Below are 15,243 nucleotides of genomic sequence, written 5' to 3' on the forward strand. Positions count from 1 at the left end.
TGGAACATTTTTCCTTTACTTCTGTTACAAAGATGAATAAACAGAACATGGAAAATCTGTCACATTCCAAAATCATCAATTCTTGCTCTGGAAATTATACTAATATATTCCAAACGATGCGATCTTTTAAACATAATATGGTTTAGCCCAGGGAAAGAATATGCCATTTAGGCCTGATCGCCTGATGAAATGAAATCGCAGAACTGAAAATGAGAAACATTTGAATGTCTCGGCACATGTAATGTACAATACGCTAAATTTGCAGTCAAGTAACAGGACCTTGAAGGCACGCTGCACATGAATTATGTAATAATGAGAAACAGTTAAAGAATAACATCCTGGAAAGTGTCCCCCATGGACTGTCTGAGCTACAGTGATTTAAGAACCAATAACTTCATGCCACAATATTAAAGTAAAAAAAAAAAAAAAAAAAAGTAATAATACCAACCTGACTATAAAAGATTCTACATACAGTCATGGCCATAAATGTTGGCACCCCTGAATTATTCCTCACAAGGATTGCAGTAACACGTGTTTTTCTATACATGTTTATTCCCTTTGTGTGTATTGGGACTAAACCAATAATGGGAGGAAAAAAAGCATATTGGACATAATGTCACGCCAAACTCCATGGGCTCCAATGGGCTGGACAAAATTATTGGCACCCTTAATATTTGGTTGCACACCCTTTGGGGAAAAAATTAATGAAATAAGTCGCTTCCTATAACCATCAATAAGCTTCTTACACCTCTCAGCCGGAATGTTGGACCACTCTTTCTTTGCAAACTGCTCCTGGTCTCTCTTATTGGAAGGCACCTTTTCCCAACACCAATTTTAAGATCTCTCCAAAGGTGTTCAATGGAATTAAGATCTGGACTCATTGCTGGACACTTCAGAACTCTCCAGCACTTCCATTGGTAATCCTCAGATTTCATCATGCCTTGCACACATTTAAAGGGGTACTCCGGTGGATTTTTTTTTTATCAACTGGTTTCAGAAAGTTAAACAGATCTGTAAATTACTTCTATTAAAAAAATATTGATCCTTCCAGTACATATTAGCTGCTGAATACTACAGAATAAATTATTTTCTTTTTGGAACACAGAGCTCTCTGCTGACATCTCTGTCCATTTTAAAACTGTCTAGAGTAAGAAAAAATCCCCATAGAAAACCTATGCTGCTCTGGACAGTTCCTAAAATGGACAGAGATGTCAGCAGAGAGCTCTGTGTTCCAAAAAAGAAAATAATTTCCTCTGTAGTATTCAGCAGCTTATAAGTACTGGAAAGATTAAGATTTTTTAATAGAAGTCATTTACAAATCTGTTAACTTTCTGTCATCAGTTGATTAAAAAAAACTAAGTTTCCCCCTGGAGTACCCCCTTTAAGGCACCCAAATAACCGCAAAACATCATTGAACCTCCACCATATTTCACTGTAGGTACTGTGTTCTTTTCTTTGTAGGCCTCATTCTGTTTTCGGTAAACAGAATGATGTGCTTTACAAAAAAGCTCTATCTTGGTCTCATCTGTCCACAAGACATTTTCCCAGAAGGATTTTGGCTTATTCAAGTTCATTTTGGCAAAATGCAGTCTTGATTTTTATGTCTATGTGTCAGCAGAGGGCTGCTCCTGGGTCTCCTGCCATAGCATTCATTTCATTTAAATGTCGACGGATAGTTTGAGCTTACACTGATGCTCCCTGAGCCTGCAGGACAGCTTGAATATCTTTGGAACTTGTTTGGGGCTGCTTAACCACCATCCGGACTATCCTGCGTTGACAACATTCATCAATTTTTCTCTTCGGTCCACGCACAGGGAGATTAGCTACAGTGTCATGGGTTGCCAACTTTCTTGATAATGTTGCGCACTGTGGACAAGGGCAAATCTAGATCTCTGTAGATGGACTTGGGAACCAAAATTAATCAACAAGGTTAAAAGTCCTCAGACCGTTCTCTTCTCCTCTTTCTGTTGCCCATGCTTAGTGTGGCACACACAATGCAAAGACTAAGTGAACTTCTTTTTATCTGCTTTCAGGTGTGATTTTTATATTGCCCACACATGTTACTTGCCCCAGGTGAGTTTAAAGGAGCATCACATGCTTGAAACAATATAATTTATCCACAATTTTGAAAGGGTTCCAATAATTTTGTCCAGCCCATTTTGGAATAAAGAGGTGTAGAGCAAAACATGTGTTACAGCAATCCTTATCTATGAGAAATACTTCATTTTCTTGAAAAATTTCAGGGGTGCCAACATTTATGGCCATGACTAACAGTCAGAATGTATAATAAGCTATATAATGAAGCTTTATAAACCAATGTACACAACCATAACGGAGGACTCAAGGGCGAAAAAGCTTTAATTTGCAAGACCATTATAGACACTAATATAAGAGCTGACACCAAGTTTCTGTTGAGCCACCTACTTACAGTTGCAGAATGCTGACTTTCCGTATGGTACACAACTCAAAGGGAGCAATCATAAGAAACTCAAAGCTCAATTCCATAGTGGAGAAAACATCCACCTAAGTTTAAATCCTTTGTCATTCGGCAAATTTTGATTTCTGGCTTATGTCTTCTTCCTCCTCACCTTCTAAGACCCATAACTTTTTTTATTTGTCCACTGACAAAGTTGTTCTAGGTCTGCTTTTTTTTGTCCACATTTGTACCTGCCCTATTCTAATAAAGATGTAAAGATTTCTACAGACCAGTGAGTGACAATATTTTTTATTGTAGATTACATGGAAAAAAACAGACCAGGAAGTCCTTTAAATACAGGTCCTTTTTCTCGAGGATTTCTACCCAAAACATAAAAGTAGTCATATTTTATGAAATCCAAAGTCCTTGCCAGAGCTTCATAATTATCTTTCAGTCACCACAACAGCAACCATAATGCTCATACCTCCCAACCGTCACGGATCCAGCGGGACATTCCCGTTTTTTGGGGCCATCTCCAGCCGTTTCGGAACTGCCCCGCTTCTGTGATTTCCCCTGAAGCACAGAGCCTCAGTGTGATCACTACTCTCAGTACAGAGCGGGGCCCCGGGAGATTATGCAGTTTCCGTTCTGTCATGTGATCTCCCCTGAGCTAAGAGGAAGCACTCATTGGTCCTGCAGCCTGGGAGAGGCACCTGCATCAACCAGAGGCTTCCTTTTACAGGGGGGAAAGGGGGAGATGCCTGCAGATGGAGGAGCATGTCTGTCTGTGTGTGGAGAAAAAGACGATCAGAGGTAAAGTGCACAATGTCCTGAATAATAGTAATGGCCGATATGGAGACTGTTCTGGGCAGAGGGGAGACTGATGGCAGCTTGACTGACTAGAGAGAAGCAGAAGCTCTAGGGCAGCAGCAGGGAAGGCATGAACCCCCCTAACATTAGGCTGGGACTGCTGCAGGCTGTATGCCTCCTCTGCCACGGTGCCCTTCCACTCACATGCAGGCTGTATGCCTCCTCTGCCATGGTGTCCCTCCACCCACATGCAGGCTGTATGCCCCCTCTGCCATGGTGCCTCTCCACCCACATGTATGCTGTATGCCTCCTCTGCCATGGTGCCCCTCCACCCACATGTATGCTGTATGCCTCCTCTGTCATGTTGCCCCTCCACCCAAATGTATGCTGTATGCCCCTCTGCCATGGTGCCCCTCCACCCAAATGAATGCCCCCTCCGCCATGGTGCCCCTCCACCCACATGTATGCTGTATGCCCCCTCTGTCATGGTGCCCCTCCACCCACATGTATGATGTATGCCCCCTCTGCCATGGTGCCCCTCCACCCACATGTATGCTGTATGCCCCCTCTGCCATCGTGCCCCTCCACCCACATGTTCTGATGTCCTCTGACTTCTGATCACTTTAGAGTCCAGCATCTTCTTCTCTAACTTACTTCCTCTAGATCAGCATTGCACAACCACGGTCAGGCTGGAAGTTGTAGTTTTGCAACAGATGGAGGCACCCTGGTTGGGAAACACTGATCTAGACCTTAACTGTGTAATTGTTGGTTTAGGCTTCTTTCACACTACAAAATGACTCCGTTTTAAAGATCCGTACGAAGTTCCATTTAAAAATCAGCTAAAAACGGCAGTTACAAAATCCTATACGGCTGTTAGAAAATCCCATTATAGTCTATGGGATTTTTCTAATAGGCGTTTTAACCAGTTATAGCCAGTTATTAATAACGGCCGTTATTTTGTGACTAAAGATAGTAACGGGAGAAATAGTTCATGAACAATTTCTCCCGTTACTTTCTTCCGGCACAAAATAACGGCCGTTATTAATAACGGGCTATAACGGCTATTAGAAAAATCCCATAGACTATAATGGGATTTTCTAACGGCCGTATTGGATTTTGTAACTGCCATTTTACTGCCGATTTTCTAACGGAACTTCGAAAACTGAGTAATTATGTTGTGTGAAAGGGGCCTTAGTTTCTATGCATTTGTATTATGTCTGTGTGTGGAGCGCACCAGCCTTAACATAAATCATACTCAGTGACTGTCTCCTACTCACATTGCTCCTTCCAGTCTTGACTCCTCCCCTTGCCGCTGCCTCGCCGGTATTGTGGAGCCCGCTCAAATCTCAGCCTACCCTGAAGGATCACCACATCACCCCATCTTCTCCTGCCAGCCTGGTAGGTTAGAGAGCTGCCACCAACGTTACAATTCTCTCTCACACACACACACACACACACACTTTGTTTTATTTTTATTTTTTTCATTTTATTAAAAAAATTGGAAACATATGTGGTATAGCTGCTTGTGTAAATATCTGAACTATTAAAAAAATAATGTTCAATTGCACGGTCGATGGTGTACACTTAAAAAAAAATACTTAAGTAAAAAATTTAGCATTTTTGGTTACTTCATATGCCATAAAAATAATAAAAAGTGATCACAAAGAATAAAAAATAAAAACATGGAACCAATAAAAACTACAGACCATAGCACAAAAAATGATCCCTCACACATCCCCATTTACAGAAAAATAAAAGTTATAGGGGTCAGAAGATGACTATTTTAAGCATACTAATTTTTGTGCATGTAGTCATAATTTTTTTTAAAGTAGTAAAATAAAATATAAACCTATTCAAAATGTACTACACATTGTCATACATGGGGAGTATGTGCAGAGCATTGCACTTTAGTGTCTGTACATTCCCATGTTAGTGAGAGTGGGCAGGATTGGACAAACATTTTAGTGGGAATGGAAACAACTATCAAGGTGAGGTACACCTACAGGGGGGCAGCTTTCTACAGGTGTCAACCTACTCAGGGCACCTATGTAAAGGGGGAAACTATGGGAAAGGACCGGTCTACCTACTAGAACGACCTAACTACCCAATAGGGAAATCTACTGTACCTACTCAGTGGGAAATATAGGGGCATTACTACTGTTTGGGACACTATAGGTCTTGTAAAAGTGCAGAGCCTAAAATGTTTTTTTTTTTATGGCAGGCTCGCCATGGATGAGTTATAGCTGGAAATCGTCATGGAAATTGTCAAAAAGGAAATTAAACGACAAACAGAGAAGATGTCACTTGAGAGTCATTAGATGTAACTGTATGTAATCACTTCTATAGTCTGTTGTGGTAATGATGGGGGTTGTTGTCAGTCTGTTAGTCTAGAAGGACCTCCTAAACTTAGATTATAGACTCACAATATTACTGCTGGTATTTCCATTCTGCATGTGCGGGTGTGGCAAGCAGTGTGGCTGCATATACTATTAGGGGGCGTGGCTTGTCCCTCTTTGCTCTCAGCAATAGTTGGGAGTTATGCATAATGATGGTTACTTATGGATTATCAAGCAAGCACAAGGATGCAGCAGCTCCCTACAGGTGCTAAGGCATGTGCATGCTTGTAGTATTTTTACTATGCCAAACTGCATTACTGCTACATTTACTATACATCTCGCTTGGCCTAGACCTACATTGTTGTACACTGTATGGTAAAGAGGTCAATTTGAATGGGGTTGTCATGTAACAGCAGGTGAGCTCACACAATTTTATGTGCACCAAGAGCAACCTCAAAATGAACGTATGGGAAATATAGCAGGAATGCAGTTTAACATTTAGCTCATAGCTCCTGCATCTTTGTGTTTGCTTTTGCATTCACAGGAGATTGGAGCCTACCATTTACATCACTTTGCTAGAAGGTTCTGACTAACTGTCTAACTTTAATGATAACCAATATGTCAGCATTTTCTCTTGTTACTTTCGCAACGACAACAGAAAAATACCCCAGTATCCGAAATCAAAGTAAAAACAATAACAAAACATGGACTATAGATGTAACTTTATTGATCAGAGACGCTTGATTGAGCTGGATATTTAGGCTGCTGTAACTAGAAGCTTTTCTGAGTGAAGCAGACATTCGAAGAAGATCATTAATTACTGTATATTTACCTTGCTTAAAGGGGTAAAATTATCATCACTACTATGCTGTATACTACACGCCCAAACCACCAGAAAATAACTCATTACTTTATTCTAAGATAGTATCAGCAAACAAGTACCAACCACATACTTTATCCTTCTACTGTATTTGCGTTCATTCGCCTTAAAATAAGCATGAACTGGAGTATACTTAGGGCACTTGACTGTGAAGTAGAAACACAATGTGTATACACCAATGATAAATGTGAGATGTGTGTTCATTTGCTACTTCAACATATGGAACAGTTTGAGACATTAGTGAACATGTATTAAGTCACTTACAGCTTTTAAATGGTTTGTGTACAGTTTGCATCCAGATGCCTGCACCAACAGGAAGCAGAATCGCAAATCACAAGACATGTGACAGAATGAGGATCATCCAATGCGAATCAAACATCTCACAAATGATTGTTTCCCTCAATAAACCTCTATAACATGCATACGAGAGTTTACAGGGTTGTGGCCAATTTAACTGTTATGGCAACACATTCCATTTTCAATTTGTCTGACAATTCCAAATGACTGCAGAAAAATAAGACTTGGGTTTCACTCACACGGCTGTTGTACTCCGACAGAAGAAGTTCGGCAGAGATAACTCCATATCCTATTTTTCTTCTCTGCCGATCTCCTGTAAAATAGAGGATCCCCACCATACCCAATTCAAGCCAAAAAGGGATGTGTCGGGCCCCTGTGGTGTTAGTTGTGCTCCGACCAGTTCTGGGTCGGCTCTGCAAATAAATTTTTTTTTAAAAAAAGCCAGACGGACCCGGAGTGGCAGTGTGAACATAGCCCTACAATGTTGCTATTAACAGGCTATTCTAACAACAGACACTTATGGTCTGTCCTTAGCTATTAAGCAGTTATGGCAGAGGGTTCCCCCTACCAACACAGCACAGGTCTCACGGCATCTGTTGAGTATTAGGTGAAAAGTATCTGACCAGTTGGGGTCCTATTTCTAGGACCTTTATGATTAGCAAACAGGCATACAGTGTCCCTACTTGAATAGAGAAGCATTGTGCATGCTTAAATGCTGCTCTATTTACTCAAATGACCCCAGTGGTCAGACTACCAGACACTTCTCATCTATTTGGTTTACATAGGAGTAAAAGGCTAAAGACTTGTCTGTTTTTTCTAAACTTATTTGTAGAATGCTATTGTAAAGGTATGTTCACACGGGCAGAGTTTCCCACTGCCCCTTTTAGCAGTGGTGGATTTTCTGCAGCACATCCAATTGAGGTCAACATAACCTGCTGCGGCCAAAACCCACACAAAATATGCATGTTTTATGTGGGGCTGACTTTCCCCTGATTCTCATCCAGACCAAATGAACAAAATGTAAAGGCCACAAGATGCAAGTCTAGGGCAAAGGATTTGTGGGATGAGACTAAGGAAGGAGTGTGTCTGCCACTTGTGTATGGACATTCACATGTTGGTTTTTATATCTGTCCAGTTCATACGACATTATACTTAAAAAAACATATAGAATATTTAGATGTATTTATTGATTTCTATTACCAAACTGTCTCCAACACATGCACTCGTTTTGTTCCATTTTTGTCTTATCTGTTGTTGAATGGAAAATCGTGGTTGACCACAATATTTAGTCCTGGTTTAAAATAATGTAAATCATTTTAACATACAGTCCCAATTAGCTATACATACAGTCCCATACAGTCCCAGTTATATTGAATTATATAGTATCACTCGTTTTGATCAGTTTAACCACATACAATTTAAAACACACACACACACTAGCTTTTTAAAATAGTCCAGAAAGATTGAGAAACACAAAAATGTATTTGATTTTTCAAATACAATGGACAGAAATGTGTGACAACGCACTACTAAACGTTTAACAGAAACAATTTCAAGCCGTCCTTTTCCCAATACGTTTGACTGATGCTAAAATCCTGATGTGAACGCACCCTTACAAATCATGCAATGCTCTATGGGAAAAGTATGCAAAGTAGCAAACTTCTAGAAGGAAAAAAAAGAGCTTACACCACAGTGTCACCTACTGGAGGTAGCTACATACTGCAGCAAGCAATAAGTCACAGGCAGTGTGAAAGCCCTAGTACACTGCAGGGAGGGGCATAAATGACTATCATCGCCTTACATCATGTCCAGCAGTAAATAGGAGGCAGCCTACAGGGGATCTGAGGATGATAAAAGAACAGAGTTACCCAGATTTGCAGTTGTGAACAATATCTGGACTGCTCGTATGCAAATTCCTAGTACATGCTGTGTGATAGCGAATAATTCTGATACCATTGTATGGGTCAAACATTATGATATTAATTTAAAATTTACATGGAACATTATGTATTTGACCAGATTTCATCCTTAAATAAAAACGCATAACTCTTGCTTAAAGGGGTACTTCAGGGAACTAAACCCATAGCCCATCCTTTCCCTCTCACGAACCTATGTATTTGTCTAAACATCATTCATTAGCAATATACAACAGTTTCCTTCTTTCAGCTGTCACTTACATGCAGGGAGTGACAGAAAAATGTCATCAGATCCACTTTGTCTTCTCAGTGAGACCTAGCCCCCTCCTTTTGAGCCACACCACCTGATGATTTTAGACTGGTCTAGAGCTCTAGAGAGAAGCACTTTTCCTAATCACTGACTTCTGCCATTAAGCGCACAGCATGATTTATTGCTGGAGGAAAGATAGCCTGAAAGTAAAGACCTGTACTGTGTGTGAGCTGCAGTGTAAGCATGCACACAGATAGTGAAAGCAGTTGGCTGGCAGACATTAAACAGAGCTGCACTGACTTCTGGGAGTTGTAGTCTGCGCTGTAAGCAAGGAAAAATAATATTTAGAAGGGGCCAAAGGAGCTGCCAAACCCGCATGAATAATTACAGTGGACACAGAACAGGTGGCTTTAGGGCATTTATATATTTTTTTTAACTTCCCTGGAGTACTCCTTTAAAGTATTTTGACAACTATTTGATTCATCACTTCACAATAGGGATAGCTGATCCCCGTAACCACTCCAATCTTATACAACACAGTCTAACATTTGGATTATATCACCATAAAACATTGTTCTGCTGTACACTGTTTATACAGTGAAGAAGAGTGTATTTCATTTGCTCCCCATATCTGACAGAAGACAAAAAAAAGGAAAAGTTACATAAGCAGTAACTATACAAAGATATAATAGACTAATCAGAAAATGTGCAAAAATGCAGAAATTCAGTCTGCTATTCTTCACGCATGGATGAGTAGAGTGTTATTTATTTTTTTGTTTTGTATAAGTAACTATAGGGACCAAGACTCCATAAGGTTTGATACTACACAGGCGTAGAGTGTAGGCAATTCTTTTAAATCATTAGACACATTGTAAACGTGTAAAATTTAGAGAATTTTGGTTGACATAGTGAATTTCCTTTTTTGAAACAGACAGCATGGGAGCAGACAAACCTATAAACAACATAAGACGCCCCACTTCACACACACCTTTTCAGCTGTTAAACACAATATTTAATGGAATCTGCCACCTTTTCATGCTGCCAAAATCCCAGGCAGCATTAAACCGGTGCAGTGAGCGGGGTCACGGAACACTATTTGGTTCCTCTGAAACGTTCGAGCATTTCAAAATAAATATAGTTTAAAAAAAACACCAGGACTCAGGAGGGGCAGTGCCCATGGCTGCTACCCACCCCACTGGCCTTGAGTGATGTACTTCTCCCTAAACACAGATAGGAGGAGATACGTCACTCAAGGCTAACTGGGCAAGGACCAGCTACAGGGGACCACCGCCGGTGACTATTTAGCTGGGTCCCGATGGTTTATACTGTGATTTCTCTGAAACGCGTTAGTGTTGCAGAGTGGAGCATGGTGTTCTGTGACCTCACTCTTCGCACCTGTTTTATGCTGTCTGTGGTTTGGGAAGCAACAAACAGGTGAGAGGTTGGAGAGAGTGGCCCATTTCCAGGCTTTAGTGTCAGAGGTTTAACTTGAAGCTCCTTAGAACGTTAACTCCCTGATGTTTGTTACGTGAGTAGGACGGACTAATAATGTATGTCAGTGGGGCTGTCCTGCTCACTCAGAGCAGAAAGAATCGCACACTACCCATTAATCAAGTCTGAACACTCAGACTCTAAACAATTAAAACTTGACATAACATGTACATGTTCAAAATGTTTTCATGAAGACAGGTAACTACCATATATAGTAACTGGTATCTTATGTGGCAGTGGCCTTTGGGTCCCACTCAGGCACCAGTGCTAAACTGCAAGTGCTACTTCTGCAGTGTGCAATGTAGCGATACCACCAACTTAGGATACCTCCCGCTGGCTACAACAGACACTGGCTGCCTGAGCCCGACATATATAATAGGGCCTGGCTGCCTGAGCCCGACATATATAATAGGGCCTAATCAGAATTACATAATATCTTAAACCATAGTTTAAAAACACTACCATAGGGAAAAAACGAATTTTAACATTCAATAATCATGAATAAACACAAGAAATAAATATAAGCTTAACCGGTAAACCATAATCCATAAACTGCACTCAAATTCCAAGCAATACAACCAGGGCTGTGGAGTCGGTAGATAAATGTTCCGACTCCGGAGTTTTCTGTACTTCCAACTCCGACTCCCCAACTCCTCTGTATTCATATGCAAATGTATTTTATACATTCCTTGAAGGAAAGAAACATACCTGTCATTACCACAGGACTACTGGCTGGGAAGCCAACAGTCTACTGTATTGAACAGTTTGTGTGCTGATCTGCTGCTGAAGATAGGGCAGTGGGAGGATCAAGGAAGGGGCATTATAAAACATGATTTCCCTAGTAGAATCCCATAGTCATGTTTAAAGGGGTACTCCGCCCCTAGACATCTTATCCCCGGGGTCCCGCTGCTGGCGACCCCCGGGATCGCCGCTGCGGCACCGCGCTTTCATTACTACACAGAGCGAGTTCGGGGGACGGATACAGAGCGATACAGTGGACGGAGCAGCGTAATGTCATAGCTCCGCCCCTCGTGACATCACGGCCCGCCCCCTTAATGCAAGTCTATGGCAGGGGGCGTGAAGACCGCCACGCCCCCTCCCATAGACTTATATTGAGGGGGCTGGCCGTGACATCCGAGGGGCAGAGCTATGACGCAACGGTGCTCCAACCCCTGTATCACCCGTCATTACGCACAGAGCGCACCCCCGCAGCGGCAATCCCGGGGGTCCCCAGCAGCCGGACCCCGGCAATCTGACATAAGATGTCTAGGTGCGGAGTACCCCTTTAAGCTAACAATCGAGTTTACAAGTTTTTATAGCCTTAGCTGAATGGCAGCAGTTTTTCCAATGGTTTACAGCTTCAGTCTTGAACTATTGACCCTCCATTCCCTTCACTTATACAAGTGTCTCTAGTCCTGCAAAAAACATATTTCCTTAACCCCTTATCAGTGAGAGGCTAGGTTACCCATGGGTTCCCTGTAACAGCAGAACACAACACTATGGAAAGTATAAGTATTGCCGCTCCTAATTGTGCGTTGTGTGCCATATAGTAAAGCACATGAAAAGCATGCTTCTTCACGGTCACTTAACGTGTTTGTTTTGCGGTTACGTGAGGCACTGCATGCATTGGTCTTTATTCTTAAAGTAGAGAAGTCATTAATTATAACTTTTAGTGAATTGGGACATTTAAACTTGCTTTTTTTTTTTTTTATTCCAATCTAAAATGTACTAAAGTAAAGTAATTAGAGTCGGAGTCAGTGCATTGTTTGCCGACTCCGACTCCAGGTACCGTATATACTCGAGTATAAGCCGACCCGAGTATAAGCCGAGACCCCTAATTTCAACCCAAAATCCCAGGAAAAGTTATTGACTCGAGTATAAGCCTAGGGTGGGAAATACCTCATCCCCCCCTGTCATCATCCAGACCCGTCATTAACATCCTCATCATCCCCTTGTCATCATCCCACACATCCCCTTATCATCCCACACATCCCCCCTTCATCATCCCCTTGTCATCATCCCACACATCCCCTTATCATCCCACACATCCCCCCTTCATCATCCCCTTATCATCCCACACATCCCCCCCTTCATCATCCCCTTGTCATCATCCCACACATCCCCCCTTCATCATCCCCTTGTCATCATCCCACACATCCCCTTATCCCACACATCCCCCCTTCATCATCCCCTTGTCATCATCCCACACATCCCCCCTTCATCATCCCCTTATCATCCCACACATCCCCTTATCATCCCACACATCCCCCCTTCATCATCCCCTTGTAATCATCCCACACCCCCCCCTTCATCATCCCCACCCCCCTTCATCATCCCCACCCCCCCCCCTTCATCATCCTCTTCTCATCATTCGCCCTCAGTGGTCTTCAACCTGCGGACCTCCAGAGGTTTCAAAACTACAACTCCCAGCAAGCCCGGGCAGCCATCGGCTGTCCGGGCTTGCTGGGAGTTGTAGTTTTGAAACCTCCGGAGGTCCGCAGGTTGAAGACCACTGCGGCCTTCAACATGCGGACCTCCAGAGGTTTCAAAACTACAACTCCCAGCAAGCCCGGGCAGCCATCGGCCATTGGCTGTCCGGGCTTGCTGGGAGTTGTAGTTTTGAAACCTCCGGAGGTCCGCAGGTTGAAGACCACTGCGGCCTTCAACATGCGGACCTCCAGAGGTTTCAAAACTACAACTCCCAGCAAGCCCGGGCAGCCATCGGCTGTCCGGGCTTGCTGGGAGTTGTAGTTTTGAAACCTCCGGAGGTCCGCAGGTTGAAGACCACTGCGGCCTTCAACATGCGGACCTCCAGAGGTTTCAAAACTACAACTCCCAGCAAGCCCGGGCAGCCATCGGCTGTCCGGGCTTGCTGGGAGTTGTAGTTTTGAAACCTCCGGAGGTCCGCAGGTTGAAGACCACTGCGGCCTTCAACATCATCCAGCCCCCTCTCATCCCCTTTAGTTCTGAGTACTCACCTCCGCTCGGCGCTGGTCCGGTCCTGCAGGGCTGTCCGGTGAGGAGGTGGTCCGGTGAGGAGGTGGTCCGGGCTGCTATCTTCACCGGGAGCGCCTCTTCTCCGCGCTTCCGGCCCGGAATAGAGCCGTTGCCTTGACAACGACGTATCTGCGTCGTTGTCAAGGCAACGTGACTATTCTGAGGCCGGGCCCGAAGCGCTTAGAAGAGGCCTCCCCGGTGAAGATAGGAGCCCGGACCACCTCCTCACCGGACCACCTCCTTACCGGACAGCCCTGCAGGACCGGACCAGCGCCGAGCGGAGGTGAGTACTCAGAACTAAAGGGGGTGAGAGGGGGCTGGATGATGTTGAAGGCCGCAGTGGTCTTCAACCTGCGGACCTCCGGAGGTTTCAAAACTACAACTCCCAGCAAGCCCGGACAGCCGATGGCTGCCCTGGCTTGCTGGGAGTTGTAGTTTTGAAACCTCTGGAAGTCCGCAGGTTGAAGACCACTGCGGGTGGGGGAGTTCACTCGAGTATAAGCCGAGGGGGGTGTTTTCAGCACGAAAAATCGTGCTGAAAAACTCGGCTTATACTCGAGTATATACGGTACCCAAAATTTCGTCCGACTCCTCGACTCCAACTCCACAGACCTGAATACAACTAATCTATTCGTTAAAACAGCTAAACCTTAAATAATCAGAACTATTCTATATATGAGGAGAAAATTTATTGCCAATACATTAATCCATAGAATGAAGAAAGAAAAAAAAAAAACTATTAAGATTTCTTTTTGCAAAAGATTTTTCTTTTCTGTCCACCTAGTGGACTAATCTGGCAGTACATCCATTCACAACATGAATTAGAAACAGCTGCAGCATATTGTATAATGCGTATGAATCATCTCAAAATAAGTAGAGAAAAAAAATAATAAATTAAGCGATGAATGTTTATAGCCAAGCATTATTATTTACGGAACTCCCCTCACCAGAAATAAATAAATACTGAGGTTACTTGGCTTGTGTACGAGTCTGAGAGGGACCGTTTAGGAAGCTGATGTTATCGAAATACAACATGAACATAATACATCCTATGTCTAGCATCCATGTTAATAAAGGAGGAGGATTCAGGAATGCACAGCAAGAGATTGGAAGTCAAATAGTCATGAATTTTTAACAACAGCACTTTACTGCAATGAAAACATCATAGCAAAACAAGAGTACAGACGCAGGCAGTGTTTCAAAGAATCATGAGGAAGGAACACAAAAGGAAACAATTTGCAATGAGAATTAAAACCTCTCACCTTCTGAAAGAAATCTTCACCACTTTTGCCTTTTCCTTCTGCTGCTGCTGTAGAATAAAAATGATAACCAATTAAGTATAGTATAAATATCTTATATGGTCAAACAAGTGTAAGCAGTGTGAAGAACACAAGCAAGTAGACTATGTACAGTAGTGAGTAAAAGATTTAAGCAGTAACAGAATGATACACAAAACTATACATAATTTACCATATGAGCTTAACTAAATATATTGTAAGCAAACATAAAATTTTTGTGTGACAATTAAGAAATCTCCCACCTCTAATTTGGCAGATTTTTTTTTTTTTTTTTTTAACAGAAAGTTATAAAAATAAGCCCCATAAAAATTAAAGATTTTCAGTTTTGCAGTCAATGCTCCTGTCCACAAATTTGCCAATCTTTCCTCTGCTATGAACCAATTAAGGGAAAACTAACAGAAGCATGACTGTGCACAGACAACCTTTTGTACAATTTAAGAAATTCAGCCAAAAGACTAGGGGGTACATTTAGTTGTGCTTGTGCAGTTTTTGTGGCAGCAAAAAGGTGCATCTTTGGGTGCAGGGTGTTAATGCGCCTTTTTCTTGTGCCTT

General features: G+C 42.5%; 1 protein-coding gene across 7 annotated transcripts in view; it reads right to left on the minus strand.

Moving 5' to 3' along the window:
• The window catches only part of BICC1 (BicC family RNA binding protein 1), a 272,447-nt gene that overhangs the window by 139,364 nt on the left and 117,840 nt on the right, over positions 1-15,243 (minus strand). For 6 of the 7 annotated variants that reach the window (XM_056529940.1, XM_056529936.1, XM_056529939.1 and 3 more), the window contains exon 2: positions 14,656-14,702. In XM_056529940.1, the coding sequence (XP_056385915.1) occupies positions 14,656-14,702 (47 nt within the window). The remainder of the gene's footprint in view (positions 1-14,655; positions 14,703-15,243) is intronic. The other variant, XM_056529937.1, reaches the window with a different exon arrangement.

This window comes from Hyla sarda, chromosome 7, assembly GCF_029499605.1.
Source record: "Hyla sarda isolate aHylSar1 chromosome 7, aHylSar1.hap1, whole genome shotgun sequence".
Lineage (NCBI taxonomy): Eukaryota > Metazoa > Chordata > Amphibia > Anura > Hylidae > Hyla > Hyla sarda.